The 23,764-nt window shown below is 40.0% G+C and overlaps 1 protein-coding gene across 5 annotated transcripts in view; it reads right to left on the bottom strand.

Moving 5' to 3' along the window:
- Window positions 1–23,764, bottom strand: part of LOC145545227 (uncharacterized) — a 192,078-nt gene that overhangs the window by 59,535 nt on the left and 108,779 nt on the right. For 4 of the 5 annotated variants that reach the window (XR_014081954.1, XR_014081966.1, XM_081589239.1 and 1 more), the window contains 3 exons: window positions 10,830–10,890; window positions 10,428–10,587; window positions 10,021–10,079 (listed from right to left, as the gene is read on the bottom strand). Coding sequence is in view for 2 of the 5 variants with exons in the window: in XM_081589239.1 (XP_081445365.1) it covers window positions 10,021–10,079; window positions 10,428–10,551 (183 nt within the window). In the remaining 3 variants the exon portion in view is untranslated. Of the gene's footprint in view, window positions 1–1,757; window positions 1,805–10,020; window positions 10,080–10,427; window positions 10,588–10,829; window positions 10,891–23,764 lie in introns of all 5 variants that reach the window. The other variant, XR_014081965.1, reaches the window with a different exon arrangement.

Below are 23,764 nucleotides of genomic sequence, written 5' to 3'. Positions count from 1 at the left end.
TTTCTTTCCATGGTATCTTCTTTTGCTATCTAAGAGTTTGCTTTGTTCATATTATACTCATGTGACTGTCAAAATATGTAACTGTGAAGGCCAGAAATATTTTTCAGATCAGGGCAAACAGTTAGTGGAAAAATTGTACTGTTTTTCTACTAAAATACTTACTGGAAAATATTTTCTAAAAATACTCATTGTGAAATGTGGTAGAATTATTTAATGTTGGAACCACATTCTAACTCAAATACTCAAAATACTGTTGACATCAGTGAGTAGGAGTCATTCAGTTGAATAAAAAGGCATAGCCCTTATCATTATTGAAATATTAAAAAGATCTCAGGAAGATACTAATTTAAACAAGGTAACATAGCATATTTATGAAAGAAAGTAAAAATGCTATTCTGACTCTGGGACTCCACAGACTGTAACCTGCCAGGCTCCTCTGTCCACAGGATTCTCCAGGCAAGTATTCTAAGTATAGGGGGTTGCCTTCTCCAGGACATCTTCCTGACACAGGGATCAAACCCAGGTCTCCCACATTGTAGATGGATTCTTTACTGTCTAAGCCACCAGGGAAGTATATTTATATGTCTCAAGATATCTGGTATAGGATTCAGTTCAGTTCAGTTGCTCAGTCATGTCCGACTCTCCGTGACCCCATTGATCACAGCACACCAGGCTTCCCTGTCCATCACTAACTTCTTAAGTTTACTAAAATTCATGTCCATTGAGTCAGTGATGCCATCCAACCATATCATCCTCTGTCATCCCCTTCAGTCCCTCCAATGAATATTCAGGACTGATTTTCTTTAGGATGGACTGGTTGGATCTCCTTGCGGTCCAAGGGGCTCTCAAAACCAACACCACAGTTCAAAAGCATCAATTCTTCAGCTCTCAGCTTTCTTTATAGTCCAACTCTTACATCCATACATGACTACTGGAAAAACCATAGCCTTGACAAGATGGACCTTTGTTGGCAAAGTAATATCTCTGCTTTTTAATATGCTGTCTAGGTTGGTCATAACTTTCCTTCCAAGGAGTAAGTGTGTTTTAATTTCATGGCTGCAGTCACCATCTGCAGTGATTGTGGAGCCCCCCAAAATAAAGTAAGCCACTGTTTCCACTGTTTCCCCATCTATTTGCCATGAAGTGATGGGACCAGATGCCATGATCTTAGTTTTCTGAATGTTGAGCTTTAAGCCAACTTTTTCACTCTCCTCTTTCACTTTCATCAAGAGGCTCTTTAGTTCTTCTTCACTTTCTGCCATAAAGGTGGTGTCATCTGCATATCTGAGGTTATTGATATTTCTCTGGCAGTCTTGATTCCAGCTTGTGCTTCATCCAGCCCAGTGTTTCTCATGATGTACTCTGCATATAGACTAACACTCAGTAAATGGAACTTTTTTATTACATTATCACAACACTGTCAACATTTTCAATAATATGATTTAATGACCCCTGGGGATAGGTTACTTTCATATTAGTCTTCATAATGGTCCTCACTATCACATATTTTAAATATTTTTTCATGCATACACTTATTCCTAAAACAGGCTTGACTATCTGATATGGACCAGGTGCTGAGTAATTAGCTGTTTTCTACAGCACATAGTGGATGTATGTGTATATATCAGCATCTAATGTACTGTAATCTAAAATTTTAATATTATCTAATATTTATAGCAGGGGTAATTAGCATATAATACATATAACATGCTTCTTTCATATTTCTAATTTTAAGTAATAAACAGAGGTAAATTTACCATGAAATAATGAATCTTAAGCTTTAGAATCACTCCCCTTCCAGGATCTAGGAGAGGTTCAAACAATATAGTCACATGAACTTAATATTTTTGTAAATTTTGAAAAAGTAAGATATTTAAATTATAACTGTTTAAGGTAGCTTTCTCTTTGCACTGCTAATATTTTTTACCTTGTTCAGTCATACTGGAGTGACTAGAGGTATTCTGAAGATTCAGTGAAGTGGAAGTTGAATTGGGGACACAGTTAACTTGGATTTAGAGGTATGAACTGATGCAGTTAACAGTCACTCTTCTGTATAATTAGGTACTGCTAGCCTCCCAGCTTATGATTTCTTCCAGTAATAATTCAAGTGCCTGATGCTGGGAAACACTGAAGGTAGGAGGAGAAGGGGACGACAGAGGATGAGATGGTTGGATGGCATCAGTGACTCAAAGGACGTGAGTTTGAGTAAACTCCACGAGTTGGTGAAGAACAGGGAAGCCTGGCATGCTACAGTCCTTGGGGTTGCAAAGAGTCGGACAAGACTGAGCAAATGAACAATAACAACCACACAACCCATGAGGGTTGCTATGAGCAGACTCATGTCTATGCATCTCAATACATCAGATGATATGCTGACATATCTGACACATCTCAAAATGTGGCAACCCCAAGCGAAATGGCATGTGAAATACTTTTTCTTAGAAAGTGATTCCTAACTCATAACAAGCTTCTAGTCCCACAAAATACAGATTTGTCCCTCATAAGCAATTCTCCCTAGATTATCCTCACACAGTGAATCATATTATCTTAGAGATGATATTCACTTTAAATCCCATGTAGTCTGGTGGGGGGTTTTCATATATTTTCTAAGTTTCAAGATCTTTTTTCCAAATAAAAGCTAATGCTATAAATGTACTAGAAAGCCTTAGTGATCATTACTATGAGAAAAGTAGAAAATAAAAACCTAAATAAGAAAGAAATATGAAACAAATGAGAAACAATAAGTGAAATATAAAAATCAATGTGAACTACTAATCTTAAAAAAAATCCTTTCTCTGTTTCTCTTCAGGATAGACTCTGGGGTAGACAGCAGTTTCTTAGGACACAAAAGAATAATCCTAAGAGACAAAAACAGATAAACTGGATCTCATCAAGTTTAAAAATTTCTGTTCACCAAAAGACATCATTATTAAAGTAAAAAAGCACAGACTAACTGAAAAGATTAAAAAAAAAAAAACCCAAACAACAATAAATTTTCTTTAAAAATGAGCAAAAGAGTTAGGCAGGTACTTCACAAAAGAAGATATCCAAATATTTAATAAGCATGCTAAAAAGGTCCTCCACATCTTTAGTCTTAAGAAAAATCAAATTAAAACTTCACATTCCTCATCAGAGTAGTTAAAAGATTAACAATGCCAAATGTTGGTAATGATATGCAACAATAGGAATTCTTATACGTTACTGGTGGGAGTATAAAACTATACAACCACATTGGAAAACCACAAATTAGGTGGCTTAAACAATAGTTCCAGAGGCTAGAAGTCCAAAATCAAGGTTGTTTCTTCTGAGAGCTGTGAGAGAGAATGTGTTCCAAGGCCCTCCTGGCTTCTGGAGGTTTGTGAACAACCTTTAGTGTTCAGTGGTTTATAGAACCCCAGCTGATCCCTGCCTTTATTTACACATGTCATTCTCCCTATGTGAGTATCTGTTCCAAAATTTCTTTTTATTAGGAAAACAGATATATTAGATTAGGGCCCACTCTAATGATCTAATTTTAACTTGATTACCTTTGTAAAGAATAAGATCATTCTAAGATTCTGGGGAGTGGAACTTCAATGTATCAACTTTGGGGAACACAGTTCAACCCATAAAACCACAGGATTACCATTAATGAAGCTTTCTGGATTTCCCAAATATCCTGGAATTTCATAAGTGTCTTTCATACTAAGGAGTCAGTTTATAAAACATTTTCATTACTAATACATTTAATTAAAGATAAATATCTTAATTTAACAAGCAAACAACTGCGATTTGACATCAATTTTAAAAGCTGGTTATTAAGCTAATGTAACTACTTATAGGCATTGTGAGTGAGGGAAAGTTGCTCAGTTGTGTCCGACTCTTTTGTGACCCCATGGGCTATAACAGTCCATGGAATTCTCCAGGCCAGAATACTGGAGTATTCTTTCTCTTCTCCAGGGGATCTTCCCAACCCAGGGATCGAACCTGGGTCTCCCACATTGCAAGCGGATTCTTTACCAGCTGAGCCACAAGGGAAGCCCACTTATAGGCATTAGTGGGATATAAATTTTCCTATACACGATAGTGCTGTGGTCAGCTGACTGGAGGTCAGGAAACACAAGAGTTGATTCCCAACTCTGTCATTCACTCACTGTGGGACCATTTACCATTTCCCACTGCCTCTTCTTGTGGACAAATTGAGATGATTGCTAAAGTTTGGAGGATTCTATGATTCCTATGCTCTGTTGTGTTCTCTTCTATCTCAACACACAAATATGAGCAACATAGAGACAGATGACATAAACAGACATATTCATAACACCCATTCATAAATTCATAGAGTTTTTGAAATGGAAGGCTTTCATCTACTGCCCTCATTTTACAGGCAAAAATATGGAAGCCTAGGGAGGTGAAGGGCCTGGCCCTAAGACACACACATCATTCCTTGCTCAAATAACTTAAAATAGGGAAGAGGTCCATAAACTAAGCCCACAGACATAAGAGTCTCCATAGATGAAATTTAAAAGACTATATACCACCTAAGAGTTTGTGTGTAAAAGCTGGTATGAATATTCATGTTTATGTTTTATTTATTCTGTTGGAAGGAATCCTTCAGGACAGTTCAGTTCAGTCGCTCAGTTGTGTCCGACTCTTTGCGACCCCATGAACCAAAGCACACCAGGCTTCCCTGTCCTTCATCAATTCCTGGAGTCTACCCAAACCCATGTCTATCGAGTCGGTGATGCCATCCAACCATCTCAGCCTCTGTCATCCCCTTCTTCTCCTGCCCTCAATCTTTCCCAGCATCAGGGTTTTTTCAAATGAGTCAGCTCTTCACATCAGGTGGCCAAAGTAATGGAGTTTCAGCTTCAACATCACTCCTTCCAATGAACACCCAGGACTGATCTCCTATAGGATGGACTAGTTGAATCTCCTTGCAGTCCAAGGGACCCTCAAGAGTCTTCTCCAACACCACAGTTCAAAAGCATCAATTCTTCGGGGCTCAGCTTTCTTTATATTTCAACTCTCACATTCATGCATGACTACTGGAAAAACCATAGCCTTGACTTGACGGACCTTTGTTGACAAAGTAATGTCTCTGCTTTTTAATATGCTGTCTGCTGGTGCTGCTGCTAAGTCGCTTCAGTTGTGTCTGACTCTGTGCGACCCCATAGAAAGCAGCCCACCAGGGTCTGCCATCCCTGGGATTCTCCAGGCAAGAACACTGGAGTGGGCTGCCATTGCCTTCTCCGAATATGCTGTCTAGGTTGGTCATAACTTTCCTTCCAAGGACTAAGTGTCTTTTAATTTCATGGCTGCAATCATCATCTATAGTGATTTTGGAGCCCAGAAAAATAAAGTCAGCCACTGTTCTCACTGTTTCCCCATCTATTTGCCATGAAGTGATGGGACCAGATGCCATGATCTTAGTTTTCTGAATGTTGAGCTTTAAGCCAACTTTTTCACTCTCCTCTTTCACTTTCATCAAGAGTCTCTTTAGTTCTTCTTCACTTTCTGCCATAAGAGTGGTGTCATCCACATATCTGAGGTTATTGATATTTCTCCCAGCAATCTTGATTCCGGTCTTCCCTGGTGGCTCAGACAGTAAAGCGTCTGCCTACAGTGCAGGAGACCCGGGTTCAATCCCCGGGTCAGGAAGATCTCCTGGAACAGGAAATGGCAACCTACTCCAGTACTCTTGCCTGGAGAATTCCATGGACAGAGGAGCCTGGTAGGCTACAGTACATGGGGTCACAAAGAGTCGGACACGACTGAGCAACTTCACTTTCTTTTCTTGATTCCAGCTTGTGCTTCCTCCAGCCCAGCGTTTCTCATGATGTACTCTGCATATAAGTTAAATAAGCAGGGTGACAATATACAGCCTTGATGTACTCCTTTTCCTATTTGGAACCAGTCTGTTGTTCCATGTCCAGTTCTAACTGTTGCTTCCTGACCTGCATACAGGTTTCTTAAGAGGCAGGTCAGGTGGTCTGGTATTCCCATCTCTTGAAGAATTTTCCACAGTTTATTGTGATCCACAGTCAAAGGCTTTGGCATAGTCAATAAAGCAGAAATAGATGTTTTTCTGGAACTTTCTTGCTTTTTCAATGATCCAGCGGATGTTGGCGGTTTGATCTCTGGTTCCTCTGCCTTTTCTAAAACCAGCCTGAACATCTGGAAGTTCATGGTTCATGTATTGCTAAAACCTGGCTTGGAGAATTTTTAGCATTACTTTACTAGCGTGTGAGATGAGTGCAATTGTGTGGTCGGTTGAGCATTCTTTGGCATTGCCTTTCTTTGGGATTGGAATGAAAACTGACCTTTTCCAGTCCTGTGGCCACTGCTGAGTTTTCCAAATTTCCTGATATATTGAGTTCAGCACTTTCACAGCATCATCTTTTAGGATTTGAAATAGCTCAACTGGAATTCCATCACTTCCACTAGCTTTGTAGTGATGCTTCCTAAGGCCCACTTGACTTCACATTCCAGGATGTCTGGCTCTAGGTGAGTATGAGTGACCACACCATCATGATTATCTGGGTGATGAAGATCTTTTTTGTACAGTTCTTCTGTGTATTCTTGCCACCTCTTCTTAATATCTTCTCCTTCTGTTAGGCCCATACCATTTCTGTCCTTCATTGAGCCCATCTTTGCATGAAATGTTCCCTTGGTATCTCTGATTTTCTTGAAGAGACCTCTAGTCTTTCCCATTCTATTGTTTTCCTATATTTCTTTGCACTGATCACTGAGAAAGGCTTTCTTATCTCTCCTTGCTATTCTTTGGAACTCCACATTCAAATGGGTATATCTTTCCTTTTCTCCTTTGCTTTTCACTTCTCTTCTTTTCACAGCTATTTGTAAGCCCTCCTCAGACAGCCATTTTGCTTTTTTGCATTTATTTTTCTTGGGGATGGTCTTGATTCCTGTCTCCTGTACAATGTCACAAACCTCCATTCATAGTTCATCAGGCACTCTGTCTATCAGGTCGAGTCCCTTAAATCTATTTCTCATTTCCACCCTTAGCTTTCACCAAATTCTCTAAAGGATCTATGTTTGTTCAAATCAATCCTCAGTTCTTATGCCCTAAATGCCTGGCATATATGAGGTACTCAAGAAACATTAGTTGACTTACATATATAGGATTCTTAACCCAGACAAAGTTAATAACCACTGGAGTAGAATAAAATAGAATATGGTTATTCTCTGGAAACTAATGCTCACTGTTTCCTGCTCCCCATATGCTCTATTTGTGTAGAGTCTTTTATCAGCCTGTAGCTCTGAATGATACAGAGCCATGCTTGTCAATTACACCAATTAAGAAAGATTTTTAAATCACAATTTCATTTCCTTTAGGAAATCATCCATCTTTTCATTTAACTCTACCATTTTATTTAATTAACAGGGATTTAATAACAATTAATAAATGATATATTAATTAATTTATGAAATGACTTTGTCCTTACTAAAGTAATTCAGATTTTTAAATGCTTGTAATTTTCATTAGTTCCATCAAATAAGACATAGAACATTCAATTAAAGCTGAGTTACCTTACTTCACAGTCTGTCCAAATACCAGGGAAAACCTCTAGTGTATCTAAGACAGTGCTCGAACAATTATCAAAACTGTGACTTTGATAAAGGCAGGGAAATGCCTGGGGCCCAAGACATGTGGTATCATAAGCACAGAGCAGAAGCACCATAAAGTAGGTGCTCAAAAAATATTTGCTGAATCAATGAAAGAAGAAGGAAGTAGTTAATGCTAAGAAGACAAAAATCCCTCTTTGAACAGGGAACCACTAACCTTAAAAAGAGCTGATAGGGTATCCATCAATGGAGGAAGAGGAAATGGTTAGATTCTCCTCTCAAAGAACACGTGCTTGTGTAGGACATAAGGAATGGCATCAAGCTGCTGATTATCAATGTAGATATCAAATACAACTCCTGTCTTTACTTACCAGACATTTCTTTTGGATAATTCATTACTAAAGACTTGCAAATTTGGAAGCAACCCAAAGTCCCAGAAACAGAGTCTCAAGACTGAGGAAGTATGAGATTCTGCAAGAAGCAGGTCAGGCCATTTATGCCATAGATGTGTATATGAAAATGAATTACATTTTAAAAATGCACAATTGTTGTTTACAAATAATTTACATTCTTTAGAAGCACTTACAAATAATGATTCACTTTGCAAACAGAGATGAAAAACTCTCTTCTTGCAAGTTTGGGTCTTACTCATGCTTGTGCCCCAATTTCAGCAGTGTTGCTACTTTACAAATGACTGTACATTTATAGTTAAAATTAAGTATAAGCAAGAGCATGATTAAGCATAATCAAGGAAGATTCTACAACAGATTGCTATCTACCTTGCTTAGCTTGCTAGATTGGGCTTCCCTAGTGGTTCAGAGGTAAAGAATTCACCTGCAATGCAGGAGTCACAGGTTCGGATCCCTGAGTTGGAAAGATCCCCTAGGGAAGGAAATGGCAACCCACTCTAGTATTGCCTGGGAAATGCCGTGAACAAAGGAGACTGGCAGGCTACAGTCCATGGGGTCACAGAAGAGTTGGACATGACTTAGCAATTAAAAAACAACAACAGATTGCTAGACCACCCTAGATCACAGAGAAAGAGTGGATCGCTCATCCAAAAAACTTCCTGAAAAAGATATCAGCTTTACATCTCGGTGCTATCTAAGATGTAAAGAAATGAACACAGGAATTTGGGGTGTTCCCTCGGTGAGTGCCAAAGCAAGAGGGATTGTCCTATGTCTTTACTTCGCAGCCCCTGGAACAAAGATCCATGATGCAGTCAGTGCTTCATATCTATGGGTTCTGAATCTTCAGATTCAACCAACCATACGTTGAAAATATTCAGAAAGTTCTGAAGCAAAACATGAATTTTCCACACAAGGCAATTATTTACATAGAATTTATAGTGTTTACAATTATTTATATAGAATTTACATCATACTAGGTGGCATATATCATCTAGAGATGATTTGAAGTATACTGGGGGACTGTGTAGGTTATATGCAAATACTATGGCTTCCCAGGTGGCTCAGGTAGTAAAGAATCCACCTGCAATGCAGGAGACCCAGGTTCAATTCCTGGATTGGGAAAATCCCCTGGAGAAGGGAATGCCTACCCACTCCAATATTCTTGCCTGGAGAATTCCACAGACAGAGGAGCCTGGCAGGCTATGATCACTTCCCTGGTAGCTCAGCTGGTAAGAAATCCACCTGCAATGCAGGAGACTCCGGTTCAATTCCTGGGTCGGGAAGGTCCCCTGGTGGAGGGCATGGCCACCCACTCCAGTATTCTTGCCTGGAGAATGCCCATGGACAGAGAAGCCTGGTGAGCTACAATTCATAAGGGTTACAAAGAGTTGGACACAACTGAGTAACTAAGCACAGTACAATGGACTTGAGCTCCCTGGATTTTTGTATCCCCTGAGAGTACTGGGACCAATCTCCTATATTTTAGAGAATAAAGAACCTAAGATCCAGATCTTCAACGAGACATCAAATTTGAACCATTTAGGAAAAAGAAAATGGGGTACATGTATACAGTGGAATACTACTCAGCCATGAAAGAGAATGAAATAATGCCATTTGCAGCAACATGGATGAAACTAGAAATGATTACACTAAGTGAAGTAAATCAGAAAGAGAAAGACAAATACCATATGATATCACTTATATGTGGAACCTAAATTATGACACAAAAGAACTTTTATGGAACAGAAATAGAGAACAGACGTGTGGTTGCCAAGGGGTGGGGTGGAGGGATGGACCTGGAGTTTGGGATTAGTAGATGTACATTATTATATAGAGAATGGATAAATAACAAAGTCCCACTATATAGCAAAGGGAGCTATAGTCAACATTCTATGATAAGCCATAACGGAAAAGAATATTTAAAAAAGAATGTACACATACATGCATAACTGAATCACTTTGCTATATAGCAGAAATTAACACAACACTGTAAATCAACTATATTCCAATTTTTAAAAAGTGAAATTTAAACCATTTATCTTACCTGTTTCTTTTTGTCGAGTGTTTTCTTCCTACCTGCTGAGAGTGAAGTCTTGGGAGAAACTGTGGGTGGTTAAATAAGAGCAGGTATTGTGTTTTTGCAAATTTTATTTTAAACTTATTCACATTTATCATCCATTTATTAGGTAGACTAAGTGTTTCTTAAAATGGTGGTATAGAAGAATTTAATGAAAAAGTTAAAGTTCATTTTACATTTGCCTTCTTTTTGTGGTACAATATATTGAAAAGTATTTCATGTAAGAAAAACAAATATACAAATTACATACATAATTCATGTAATAAATTAATAAATATAAAAATAAGGAAGCATATAGACCCAGAATAGGTGAACTGCAACTCAGAGATAAACTCCAATGTTTGTACAACACTATTACTCCGAAATATTCTTACTTGCTAAACTTCTACCAGTTGTATCAAGAGCTCCTCTTGGTGGAGGAATGGTGTGGAACTCTTTCAGGGTGGAAGAGCTGGTCTTCATTACACAGGAACGTACAGGTATTTCCTTAGCATTCATCTGAGCAATTATCCGACATCGACCCTGAAAAAGACTCTGAATACGAAAGAAACTTGGAGCTCTTAAATGCATCATCTTCTGTAATGACATATGAATGTTATTTAGCTTAACAATTTCACAAGGGAGTTGATATTTATGTCATCTGTAGTCAGGTTCAACTAGCCCCTTAGCTTTAGAGTTGATCACAAATATGGAAGTCAACTGAGAGGTATAATTGTTGGTTATAGCTCCCCACCAGACTTTAACTGAAGAAGGTAATGCTTCTATTGTATACTTACAGATACGATGAATACAAGGGAATGCGATTTTAAGTTGTCAGAGATATTGGTTGTTCCAGCCCTGAAAGAAAAAGGGGAGGGTGGAATTCAGAAACCACAGAGAAAATTTATTCATACAAAAATAATCACTGTAACTATTGCTTGCTAGGCTAAAAATAAAATGAGCAAGAAAGAGACTGAATTAAGTTTTATGTCTTTTATGTGCTTTCCACTCACAAGCAATCATTGGGCATCTTCTTTATGCCAGTATTGTAGATTTGGGGTGGGGGGTGGGGAGGGCGGAAGAGAGACAGCCCACAGTGCCTAGTCTTGAAAAGCAACACTCTGCTCTATTTGGAGATACTGAGGAAGTACACCATTTAAAAGGGGAAGGGAGGAGATATCATTTAAGTAAGTGTGTAATGGTATAGGCAGAATAACTTGAGGTAAGTACATCTACTAAGTAGACAAAGTTTGACTTTGGTTCTCCGCTTCTGTTTTTATACATTTTCTTTCTCTGAGGCTCCTTAGCACCTTCCTAAGGATTTTCACCTTGATGTCCACTATCCACGGCTTCAAAGCTAATCTAAGACTAAATAATTTGACAGACGGATTTCCACTTAAGTGTCTACTAAACTAGTTTATACTACCTAATTTGATGAACTGATTTCTAATAATTAATTTAGGATAATTTCCCTAAATAAAAGACAAGACATTTTAGTTTCAGCCTTACAGAGATACCTAGAATAACAACAATATCACATACTCTCACTGTGCTGTTAATATATTTATAAATACCAATGCAAGGTACTGTGTATTCAACAGTAAGAGGCTATGAAGATAAATAAGATGAGTAATTAATCTTATTTATAAGGGACCTTATAAAGAAGAAAGATCAATATACAAGCAACTTTAACCAAAGCAGTAAAGAGCAGGGGCAGTGTGGGCACGAGAGACAAGAGAGGGCTGAGCAGCCACTGAGGCACTCCTGAGGTTCTGGGGGGCAGCACTGCTTGAAGTCAATAGGTTCTGGCAGCTGAACCCATCAAGATCTTTAAAGGAACCCCACCCTCAGTCTTCCTAGGTAGGAAAGCTAGAGAAGGGCAATCCCAGCACTAACGACAGATCCCTAAGGGAGAGCTGAACCCCAAGAAAGAAGAGCCAGGGCTCTGACATCCAGCCACCCTCATTACCTTGGAGGGCCTAGGGATGATTTTCCAAAAGAGCCGAGAGATTTCCTTAAATACTGACACTACTTTTCAGAGACAGGAAGGAGGTTACTGTACCATTGTACCAGGTACAAAGACTTTCAAATGAGTTTTATCTTTGGGGCTTAACTCAGTAGCAATGAATACTGGTAACATCAGTTCAGGTTGGAGGAAAGACAGTGCCTTGCCAAAGCAACAAAGAGATAACAACTCTCATACTGGATCAGATCCAGCAAAGAGATAAGCCCCTTTAATGACCTCTTGAGTCATATCCAGCACTGGAGTCTTAAACCAAGAAGACAGATCACAAAACTCATCTACAAGAGCCAAGAGTCCCCATCTCCTGGACCCTCCCCTTCTTATGTTTTGACGTCTATGACAAGATCAAGTTTTTCACACTCTCTTGGTTACAACAGTCTTTCTTGTCTCCAGCAAACTCTGATGGCAATGGATCCCCTCTCAGCAGTCACTAGAATGATCCTTAAACACAATTACATCATGTCATTTCTATCAGCAAAGGTAGTTTTCTCCCACTGCCACTGAGACTGGCTACAGTAATGAAAGCTTCCACCTACCTCCCCTCTCCTGAGTTATTTTCTTCATCCTTCTATAGTACGCACACTCTCACTCCGACCAAGAAGCACACTTTAGGGTCCTCTGTAGGAACCTGTTGTTACTCTATCTCGGGTATTTACCCCCTGCTCCCGGTGTGTGTGTTAGTCGCTCAGTCATGTCCGACTCTTTACGACCCCATAGACTGTAGCCCACCAGGCTCCTCTGTCCATGGAATTCTCCAGGCAAGAATACTGGAGTGGGTTGCCATTTCCTACTCCAGGGGACCTTCCCAACCCAGGGACTGGAGCTGGGTCTCCTGCATTTCAGGCAGATGCTTTACCATCTGAGCTACTAGGGAAGCCCCAACCCAGCTCTCACTCTTCAGCAATCCATGTCACTCAAAAGCAGGCTTTATGCTTCCTTTTCCAGGAAACCTCTAACAGCTGACCTTAACCATTCACATCTCAAGCTGATACCTTTAGAACTAACTTGTATTCATGGGATTTGCCTATTAATTTGCTTCAGTTCAGTTCAGTTCAGTCGCTCAGTCGTGTCCGACTCATTGTGACCCCATGGACTGCAGCACGCCAGGCCTCCCTGTCCATCACCAACTCCTAGAGTTTACTCAAACTCATGTCCATTGAGTCAGTGATGCCATCCAACCATCTCATCCTCTGTCGTCCCCTTCTCCTCCTGCCCTCAATCTTTGCCAGCATCAGGGTCTTTTCAAATGGGTCAGCTCTTCACATCAGGTGGCCAAAGTATTGGAGTTTCAGCTTCAACATCAGTCCTTCCAATGAATATTCAGGACTGATTTCCTTTAGGATGGACTGGTTGGATCTCCTTGCAGTCCAAGGGACTCTCAAGAGTCTTCTCCAACACCACAGTTCAAAAGCATCAATTCCTTGGCGCTCAGCTTTCTTTATAGTCCAACTCTCACATCCATACATGACTACTTGGAAAAACCATAGCCTTGACTAGACGGACCTTTGTTGGCAAAGTGATGTCTCTGCTTTTTAGTATGCCGTCTAGGTTGTTCATAACTTTTCTTCCAAGGAGTAAGCGTCTTTTAATTAATTTGCTTATTTTAACTTATTCTACTATAAATGTGTTTTGCTGTTTCACGTGTTACATCCTAATTTTTCAAAGGGTTTTCAGTCGCCTTAAAATCAGACACTATGTCTCCAGTCTGTGTTTCTGTATTGGTACTCTGTTCATCCCAATCTCCCTAATCTCTGAGACAGTACATTTTAGGCGATGGATTTCTATCAATTAGCAGATGATGAAATCAGATTTGTATGTCTCCTACCAACAACTTTTAAATGAAACAGAATAGGACTTTGGAGAACTGAATATATCAGAGTGTCTCTTCCATGGTGAGGGTAAGGATCTTTCTAAAACCCTTGTGTATTTTTAGACCATGATACAAGATGTATTTCTTGCTAAATTGTGATCAGAAAGCCTTGAGAAATATGGCCAGAGATTGACTACATATTTATCCTAAGAAAGAAAGTTACCTTTTGCGCATTTACTTGGCTCCCCCTAGCAGCTTCCTGGGGTCCTGGCTCATTTCTCTTTGACTTTTGATGTCACCCCTGTTGGCTCCAAGCACTCCCAGATTAGACTCTGCCTGCTCCTTGAATCGCAGGCTGATCCCTGCCTGTTGCCACCCATGTTGATCCTGCATGCCTTGGTCTCTTCACTCTTCTGTCCCAAGCTGTACCAAATCCAAACCCATCTCAAGAAAAAGCCCAGAGATGATGATGGGAAAGCTCCTGATATAAATGCACACAGCTCACTCTTTAAGGGAGGAGGGTCTAATATCCTTTTTCCATGTTAAAGTGACTGAATTTATTATATAATGAAAATAAGATTAAAGAAACAAACACTTCTTGGAACTACCTAAGAGTAAAACTCCAATTCATGGAGGAGTGCTTAAACCCGTGATCTTAAAATAGCAACTCGGTCAAATTTTAAAAATAGAGCCGCATTAAGCATTAATGAAAAATAAAAATAAAAATTCAGCATTAAGAAATTCTAATTAGTAGTTATTATCTGAGGTGATAGTTATTATAATAATACTATTTTAAAGATCAGTAGAATGAAAATTATACTGCAATCATAGTTTTCCTTATTCTTGCCTCATATACAGAGATATAAACAGAAAATTAGAGTAAATATCCTTAAAATTTTCTCAAGCATCCCTAATACAAATGCTTTGCTTTTAAATATGACCTAGTAGGGACTCTCCCTCCAGAATATTTTGGTCAAAATGTACAAATTAGGTAGTGATTTTGGGGAAATCTGTAGCTTTTTACATTGCCATGGTAATAATCTACTCTTCCACACATTTGTACAGTCATTACTTTCCATTCATAGTTTGCTCTGGAGCCAAAAATGACTATGTTGGTACATCAGTTGCTCTCACAACATCTGGGAAATGATAATCATTTCCTTATTTCATTTGCTGCCATTTAGCCAATGTAGAGGAAACAACATATAAATGAGGTTTATTTTACAAAGGCAGCTATAATTTGATGATGAACTGCCAGAGAATCATTTTACTACATAATATATGTAAAGTAATTAAAACCTGGGACAGAAATTCCCCAGAAAAAATTGAGGGATACTCTGTCTCCCCAACATAATTACAGGAATGGCCTTATAGTCTGGTATGCAAGACCTTAGACCTTGAAGTTCAAGCTGGTTTTAGAAAAGGCAGAGGAACCAGAGATCAAATTGCCAACATCCGCTGGATCATCGAAAAAGCAAGAGAGTTCCAGAAAAACATCTATTTCTGCTTTATTGACTATGCCAAAGCCTTTGACTGTGTGGATCACAATAAACTGTGGAAAATTCTGAAAGAGATGGGAATACCAGACCACCTGACCTGCCTCTTGAGAAATCTGTATGCAGGTTAGGAACCAACAGTTAGAACTGGACATGGAACAACAGACTGGTTCCAAATAGGAAAAGGAGTACATCAAGGCTGTATATTGTCACCCTACTTATTTAACTTATATGCAGAGTACATCATGAGAAACACTGGGCTGGAGGAAGCACAAGCTGGAATCAAGATTGCTGAGAGAAATACTGACAACCTCAGATATGTGGATGACACCACCCTTATGGCAGAAAGTGAAGAACTAAAGAGCCTCTTGATGAAAGTGAAAGAGGAGAGTGAAAACGATGGCTTAAAGCTCAACGTTCAGAAAACTAAGATCATGGCATCCAGTCCCATCGCTTCATGGGAAATAGATGGGGAAACAGTGGAAACAGTGGCTGACTTTATTTTTCTGGGCTCCTAAATCACCGCAGATGGTGACTGCAACCATGAAGTTAAAAGACGCTTACTCCTTGGAAGGAAGGTTATGACCAACATAGACGGCATATTAAAAAGCAGAGACATCACTTTGCCAACAAAGGTCCGTCTAGTCAAGGCTGTGGTTTTTCCAGTGGTCATGTATGGATGTGAGAGTTGGACTATAAAGAAAGCTGAGCGCCGAAGAATTGATGCTTTTGAACTGTGGTGTTGGAGAAGACTCTTAAGAGTCCCTTGGACTGCAAGGAGATCCAACCAGTCCCTCCTAAGGGAGATCAGTCCTACATGTTCATTGGAAGGACTGATGTTGAAGCTGAAACTCCAATACTTTGGCCACCTGATGAGAAGAGCTGACTCATTGGAAAAGACCCTGATGCTGGGAAAGATTGAGGGCAGGAGAAGAAGGGGATGACAGAGGATGAGATGGTTGGATGGCATCACTGACTCAATGGACATGGGTTTGGGTGGACTCTGGGAGTTGGTGATGGACAGGGAGGCCTGGTGCTGCAGTTCATGGGGTCGCAGGGTCGGACATGACTGAGCGACTGAACTGAACTGAGACCTTGAAGAAGTTTGGGGGTGTTGGTGCAGTTGCTAAGTCGTGTCCAATTCTTGAAATCCTATGGACTATACCCCACCATGCTCCTCTGTCCACGGAATTTCGTAGGCAAGAATACCGGAGTGGGTTTCCATTTCCTTCTCCAGGGGATCTTCCCAACCCAGGGATTAAACCTAGGTCTCCTGCATTGCAGGAGTCTTTACCAACTGAGCCACCAGGGAAGCCTGAAGAAGTTTTAATAAAGAGCTACCAAGATATCTATGGAATTAGAAAATAAATCCTTTACTGAAAAATGCTAACACAATTGAGGATACAATTTCTAGGATGAATAATAGTAAGAAGTGGGTTCTTCAGGGAGAAATCAGGTAGTTACGGGGCTAAATTATTAACAACTAACCTCTGGTGATGGGTTGAAGCTGCTCTATAAGAGCTTTCTAGAGTTGAACCATTAGCCACAGCTCTTTCCTGACTCAATTCTGCATCCAAAGAGAGCAGGGGCTGTCTAGCATGTAGGACATGGCAAATACCCAATAAATGTTTGTAACAGTTGGCTTTATCTTATATTCCTATTTTATTTTCCTTTCTTACCATTTTCTCATTTATATTTCCTTTCATAAGTTTCCTTCATGGAATAAGAAGAGTTATAAATAAATCCTACATAAAGATAAATTAAATGTTCTAAAGAGTAAAATGAAGAGTGTAAACAGTGCCATGTGAATGAGTGTCATAAAGACTTACAGACTGAGGTCCTATGGGCTTTCAAAGGATCGAGAACTCACATATGGAGCTCAGTGAGGTCTCATGGAAGAGGTGATTTTGAGATGGTTATAAGCACACATAGGACTGGGACCAGCAGAGAGGCTTCTGATAGATAAAGAGAGCCTAGCCTTCTAATTCATTTAACAAATTTTATTCAAATAAGTATTTACTGATTTTAAGAGAGAAGCTTAGGATGCAAAATATAATAATTATAACCTGTAGTATCGACGTAAGGAACAGTGAACCAGGAAATCTATTTTTTCCTTTGGCCCTGAAAAGAATAGAGGGTGATACCTGTTGAGAGAGGAAAGCAAATACATCAGAATTTAGGGTCAAGGATACTCCAAGCTATTGTTTCAATTTTTTAAAGGAGCTGCTGCTGCTGCTGCTAAGTTTCTTCAGTCGTGTCCGACTCTGCGCGACCCCACAGATGGCAGCCCACCAGGCTCCTCCGTCCCTGGGATTCTCTAGGCAAGAACACTGGAGTGGGTTGCCATTTCCTTCTCCAACGCATGAAAGTGAAAAGTGAAAGTGAAGTCGCTCAGTCGTGTCCACCTCTTAGTGACCCCATGCACTGCAGCCTACCAGGCTCCTCCGTCCATGGGATTTTCCAGGCAAGAGTACTGGAGTGGGTTGCCATTGCCTTCTCCTTTAAAGGAGCTATCATGTCTATTATTCATTCTGAGGTTATTTCAAATTCATTTGAGTTGCTATAACAGATATCATAGACAGAGTAACTTCTAAACAACAGGAATTTAATTCTCACAGTTTCAAAGGCTGGCAAGGCCAAAATCAAGCAGGAGGCTAGCAGATTCAGTCTGGTGAGGGTCCACTTTCTGGCACACAGAGGCCGTGCTTTTGCTGTGTCCTCAGATAGTGGAATGAGAGAACTCTGGTCTCTTTATCCTCCTGTAAGGTCACTAACCCAATCCTTTTTTAAAAACTTTAATTAATATTTGGCTGTGCTGGGTCTCCATTGCTGTGAGGGCTTTTCTCTGGTGGTGAGGAGTTGACTACTCTCTAATTGCAGTGTGTGAGCTTCTCATTGTGGTGGCTTCTCTCGTTGCGGAGCACAGGCTCTAGGCGTGTGGGTTTCAGTAGTTTCAAAGTAAGGGCTCTAGAACGTGGGCTCAGTAGTTGTGGTGCACAAGCTCAGCTGCCCCGTGGCTTGTAGAACCTTCCCAGATGAGGGATGGTACCCATGTCTCCTGCACTGGCAGGCGGATTCTTTACCACTGAGCCACCACCAGGGAAGCCCTAATCTCATTATTGATGGCTCCACCTAATCACCTATCAAAGCCCTCTAAATATCATCACATCGGGGATTAGCTTTCAACATATGAATTCGGAGGTGGGGGACACAAACATTCAGTTTCCAGAAGCAAAGTCAAAATTCATTACTTTCCAGTCTAACAAGTCCTACCCTTAGCCCAAAAGAACCTACGAATCATTTCCTTAACATCTCATGCCCACATCTACCTGCATGCTCTAGACTCACCTGAGAGTAATGTCCATCTCCACAGTATCCTCAAAGGCTGCAGGAGACTAAGCTTCTCTTGTGGGGTCTCCTCAGCTTCATTTATTGTTGTTCAGTTGCTAAGTCATGTCCGACTCTGTGACCCCCATGAATTGCAGCACACCAGGCTCCTCTGTCCCCCACTATCTCCCGGAGATTGCCCAAATTCATATCCATTGAGTTGGTGATGCTATCTAACCATCTCATCCTCCACTGCTCCCTTCTCCTTTTGTCTTCAATCTTTCCCAGCATCAGGGTCTTTTCCAATGAGTCGGCTTCAGAGCACTATTCAAATCCTTACATATCCCTCCTTCTCTTTAGGGACATCTATTACATGACTCTGGTGAACTCAAGAGGGTGAAGTTTCAAAGACACCCAGAATCTTTTACATATGGACCCAAAGTATGAAGGCTTGAAATAAACTGGTCAAGGACCATCCATTTGCCCCAATGGCTGTCATCCAGGAAGAAGATCTTTTTCAAGGGAGATACCACCTGCTGCTTACCCATGAGTGTGTGGTTTTACCCCATGGCCTCCACAGGCCATCAGACAGGAATACCACACAAGCCTAAATCTTTCATTTGCATCAAGAGGGCTGGAGGACTTTTACCACCGCCCTCACCTGTGGCTGGGGTGCTTCACTGCTATTTTGTCTCTCAGGATCTCCTCTTGTTTCCCATGAGCACTAGAGCCCAGCCATACGTAGACAGATCAGTTCACCGGAGCCCTAATTCTAATGTCCATAATGCTTAATTCTGACAATCCTATTTCTCAAGACTGAATCCTGTTTCCCGGATCCCTTCCTGAGATACATATGATTTGCAATATACCTCCGAATCCAAAAAACCCTGCTTCCCAGCCTTGTCCTGCCTCTTGAGCAAGGAAACCTGAATTCTGATGCTGGACTTGATTAGACTAAAGTGATGTTTTCCAAACTTGTTGTCATAAAAAGTCATCAGGTGCATTCATGAAAAATTCAGAATCCCAAGCTGTTCTCCTAGGGGTTATGGTTTAGGACATCCGAGGAGGGTTTGACAGTATGTTTTTAACAAGTACCCTAGATGATCCATCCCTAGGACTTTTTGCCACTTAGGGAAATAGTGAATTAGAGTTTGCTATGCCTTCTTAGACCCGGCAATTTGGACTTTCAGCCCCTTTCTAAAGGGAAGGTCAACCCTTTTGTCCCAATTAATTTCCCCTAGTTCAGGTCCCAGCCAGTTCTTAACCATCCTTTCTTTCTTCCACATTCCCAGCATGTATTATAGACAGGGCACCCTAACCATGATACTTCTTTTATCCAGAAAGACCTCCTTGACCCACAGTTCTGACACTCACCTTACAGAGAACCATCTCGACCTAAGAGTTCCTACCCCCACCTGCTGAGAGCCTCTTGGATTGGTTCCCTTGGACAGTACTGTAGGCCCAGACGAGGATGGAATTCTCCACATTCCATGCACATGGTGGTTTTCTATCTCTGGGCCTTCCTGAAAGGGCACCAGCTCTTTATACCCATTACCTTCTTTTGGCCCTGGTTGGCAACTGCCTCTTTGGAGGACAGCCTACAGTGTAAGCAAGCAGCCTATTATGATAATTCTTCCTCTTCAAAACAACATATAAATATGGCCTAAATCACACTTTCATGCATATGCTTATATTCCCAAATAATTTTCCCTTGTTGTCTAATGCATACAAAATTTGTCTATAAAAATTAACCATAAATGCACTTATTTAATATCTTTTTAAAGCTATTTTATGAACACAATAAATATATTAAAATTTTTCTTTCTGTTTATCTCTCTGAGAATAGAGCCCATACCCTCAACTTCTTTCTTACTTAGCCTTCACAGCACTAGAATGCACAGATATACAGTCAGCAATCAACAACTGATTACAACATTCATTAATAAAATAAATGAGGGACTTAAGTTATATCACAACTGAGTGATAGTAAGACTTTGTAATAAATCACAAAGACTAGAATTCTTGAAAATCATCTATTAGAGGAATTTAATATATCAACCATGAATGTCAAAGAAAAAGAAAGGTCTGCATTTGTAGCTCTTTAAGTCATGCTAAACATCCAAGGAGGTCAAATATAATATACTTGATAAGTGAAAAATAAAATCAATAAAAACATGACAAAACCCAAACTTCCCCCTTCTGCCTGAAAATAATGAATGTGAACAGTGGTGGAAATCTAGAAAGAGACGCTTTGCATGTATACATTGGCATGGATCTAACGTGGAAGTGGTTGGTTGATTTAGGGCTGGTAAAGCTGAGGAATACAGGAAGGAGTTCTACTGTCCAGGAATTCAGCTCCTGGAGATTCCTCTTAAATATCATGATAGTCTTGTCCAAAATGCTTCATTTAAAATCAATTGCATTCTGAAAAACAGAAATCTTTTAACAGGAAAGCGATGGGGCTGATATGAGTAAATGAGGGAACAGTCACTCACTAAGCAGTGGTAAAGAATTTCCTTGCCCTTGCAGGAGACAGGGGTTTGATCTCTGGGTCAGGAAGATGCCCTGGAGAAGAAAATGGCAACCCACCCCAGTATTCTTGCCTGGGAAATCCCATGGACAGAGGAGCCTGATGGGCTACAGTTTACGCGGTGGCAAAAGAGTTGGACATGACTTAGTAAGTCTGACTCCAGAGACAAAGTTCTTTCCCAACATCAACTGATCATTTCAAGTCAACAAAAAAGCTATTGAGCATTTGTGTCAAACATGGTTCTAGCATTGAGGCATGGCATGGAGCACAGATAAAACCCTGGCCTTAAAGGAACCTACATCCTAAGGATCCTTAAATCTTCATTCAGGATGTTTAAGATATTTTTTAAATGTCTGGAGAGCCACTGAGAAAGGAATGACAAAGCTGAGTCCTAAATCAATAAGAACCCCATTCAGAGATTTTTGCAGTAATTTTTATAAGACTCACTAGAACCAGGACACTTTTTTCTTTATTTCAAAAATCAATGAAAGGTAGGGAAGATATACAGGCACAGAATGATATTAGAAAAGATCTAATTAATGTCTCATAAATGTTAATTTTATGATTCATCTGCAACTACTACTACTCCACAGAATCAAGCTGTATTATATATCTGTAAACAGCAGGGTCCACTTTGGTAATTATTTGTGTCATATTTAATAAAAACAAATCATATTCTCCACTTTGCACAGACACTCCATGTAGCAGCAGTTTTAATTCTTATTGTGGCCTCCCTTGACCCCCAAACATCCAAAGTCTTTGGAAAAGAGTTTAGAGTAGCCAAAACTATAAACGAAATTGAACTTTAGCAAGCCATTTCCAAGAATCTCCAAAGTCTGTTTAAATAATTGAGCAATGTAGGATCATTCTTGAATATCAAACAGATCTTCTTCATCTATTTTTGTTTTAAAAATAGACTGGAAATTGACTCAGGATTATTGTCTTGAGATTTGGTATCATAGCGACCTAAAGATTCAGGGTAAGCACCAACCTTAATTTTGGAAAAATTTACTTTGATCCCTGTAGTGCCAAGAGATCTTACCTTGGAATGAGAAAATTAGCAATTTTGAGCATGATCTTATATTGCCAAGGCCAATATTACAGAAAACATTACCATCTTATTCTTGCTCACTCCACTCCCTTCCCAAATACCTCCTGAAGAACACTCCTAAAAGTGAGCCATCTAGGGATTTGAGGGCAACTGGAGGTACCTTTATTCATTTGTAGCTTTTTTTTTTCAATCTAAACACATTTCTGCTGTGCAAAGGAATGATTCAGAGGTTTAAATGCTGAGGCTCTTACACCTTATAAACTAAAAAAGAAAAAAAAAAAAAGAAATTCTCTTCTCTGCCTCACCTACACCTACTGGTCAAGATTCTTCCAATACTCCATCCTCTCTCCAGAAATACATAGAAATGCACACAGACAAGGGACCAAATTCATAACTATAAATGGAAAGTATTGAGGGAAGAAGAAACCATCACTGAAAGCAAACATTATCTAGGAAACCATTACTGGAAAATTTCTACCGATTATTACAAACCTTCCTTTTTTCCTAAAACATTCATATCACTTCCATAGGTATTCAAAGAACTTACACTTGGCATTAAAAAGAAAAAGAAACCATTCATATATCTATTTCTTTCCAGTGATTTTTTAAAAATATTTTTAAAAAATAAACTTTGTCTTTGAAATAGCCTAAGGCTCACAAGCGGAGAAGGCAATGGCACTCTACTCCAGTACTCTTGCCTGGAAAATCCCATGGACGGAGGAGCCTGGTAGGCTGCAGTCCATGGGGTCGCGAAGAGTCGGACACGACTGAGTGACTTCACTTTCACTTTTCCCTTTCATGCATTGGAGAAGGAAATGGCAACCCACTCCAGTGTTCTTGCCTGGAGAATCCCAGGGACGGGGGAGCCTGGTAGGCTGCCCGTCTATGGGGTCACACAGAGTCGGATACGACTGAAGCGCCTTAGCAGCAGCAAGGCTCACAAGAAATCATAAAAATAGTAGAGTTCCTATGGACCCTTCTCCCAGCTTCCCCCAATAACAACATGTTACACAGACTTGGCTCATTGTCAAAGCCAGGACATTGATGCTTTTCAATATTATTAACTCAGATATAGTCTTTATTCAGATCTCACAAGTTTTACACAAATTTTTTCTTTTTCTGGTCTGTTGTTACATGAAGTTTTACCACAAGTGTAGACTCAAGTAACCAACACCTTAATCAGGATACAGAACTGTTCTGTCACTACAAAGAAATTTCCTAGTGTTATTACTTGCCATACCCTTCTCCCAACACTGTTCCCCCAATCATCTGTCTATTCCCCATTACTATAACTTTGTCATTCGGAAACTGTTAAATAATCATATAGTAAATAAGCTTTTGAGATTGGCTTTTTGTGTTTGCCCTTAAGATCTTTACATTGATTTTTTTTTCCCCCTTGGCCATGCCGTGCAGCATGTGGGACCCTAGTTTCCTGACTCAGGGATGGAACCCTTTTCTTGGAAACACAGAATCTTAACCACTGGACCACCAAGTA

The sequence above is a fragment of the Giraffa tippelskirchi genome, chromosome 1, assembly GCF_054371585.1.
Source record: "Giraffa tippelskirchi isolate mGirTip1 chromosome 1, T2T-mGirTip1v1.2.pri, whole genome shotgun sequence".
Lineage (NCBI taxonomy): Eukaryota > Metazoa > Chordata > Mammalia > Artiodactyla > Giraffidae > Giraffa > Giraffa tippelskirchi.
Note: the sequence above shows the minus strand (reverse complement) of the source record. Positions and strands in the feature narration are given on the sequence as shown.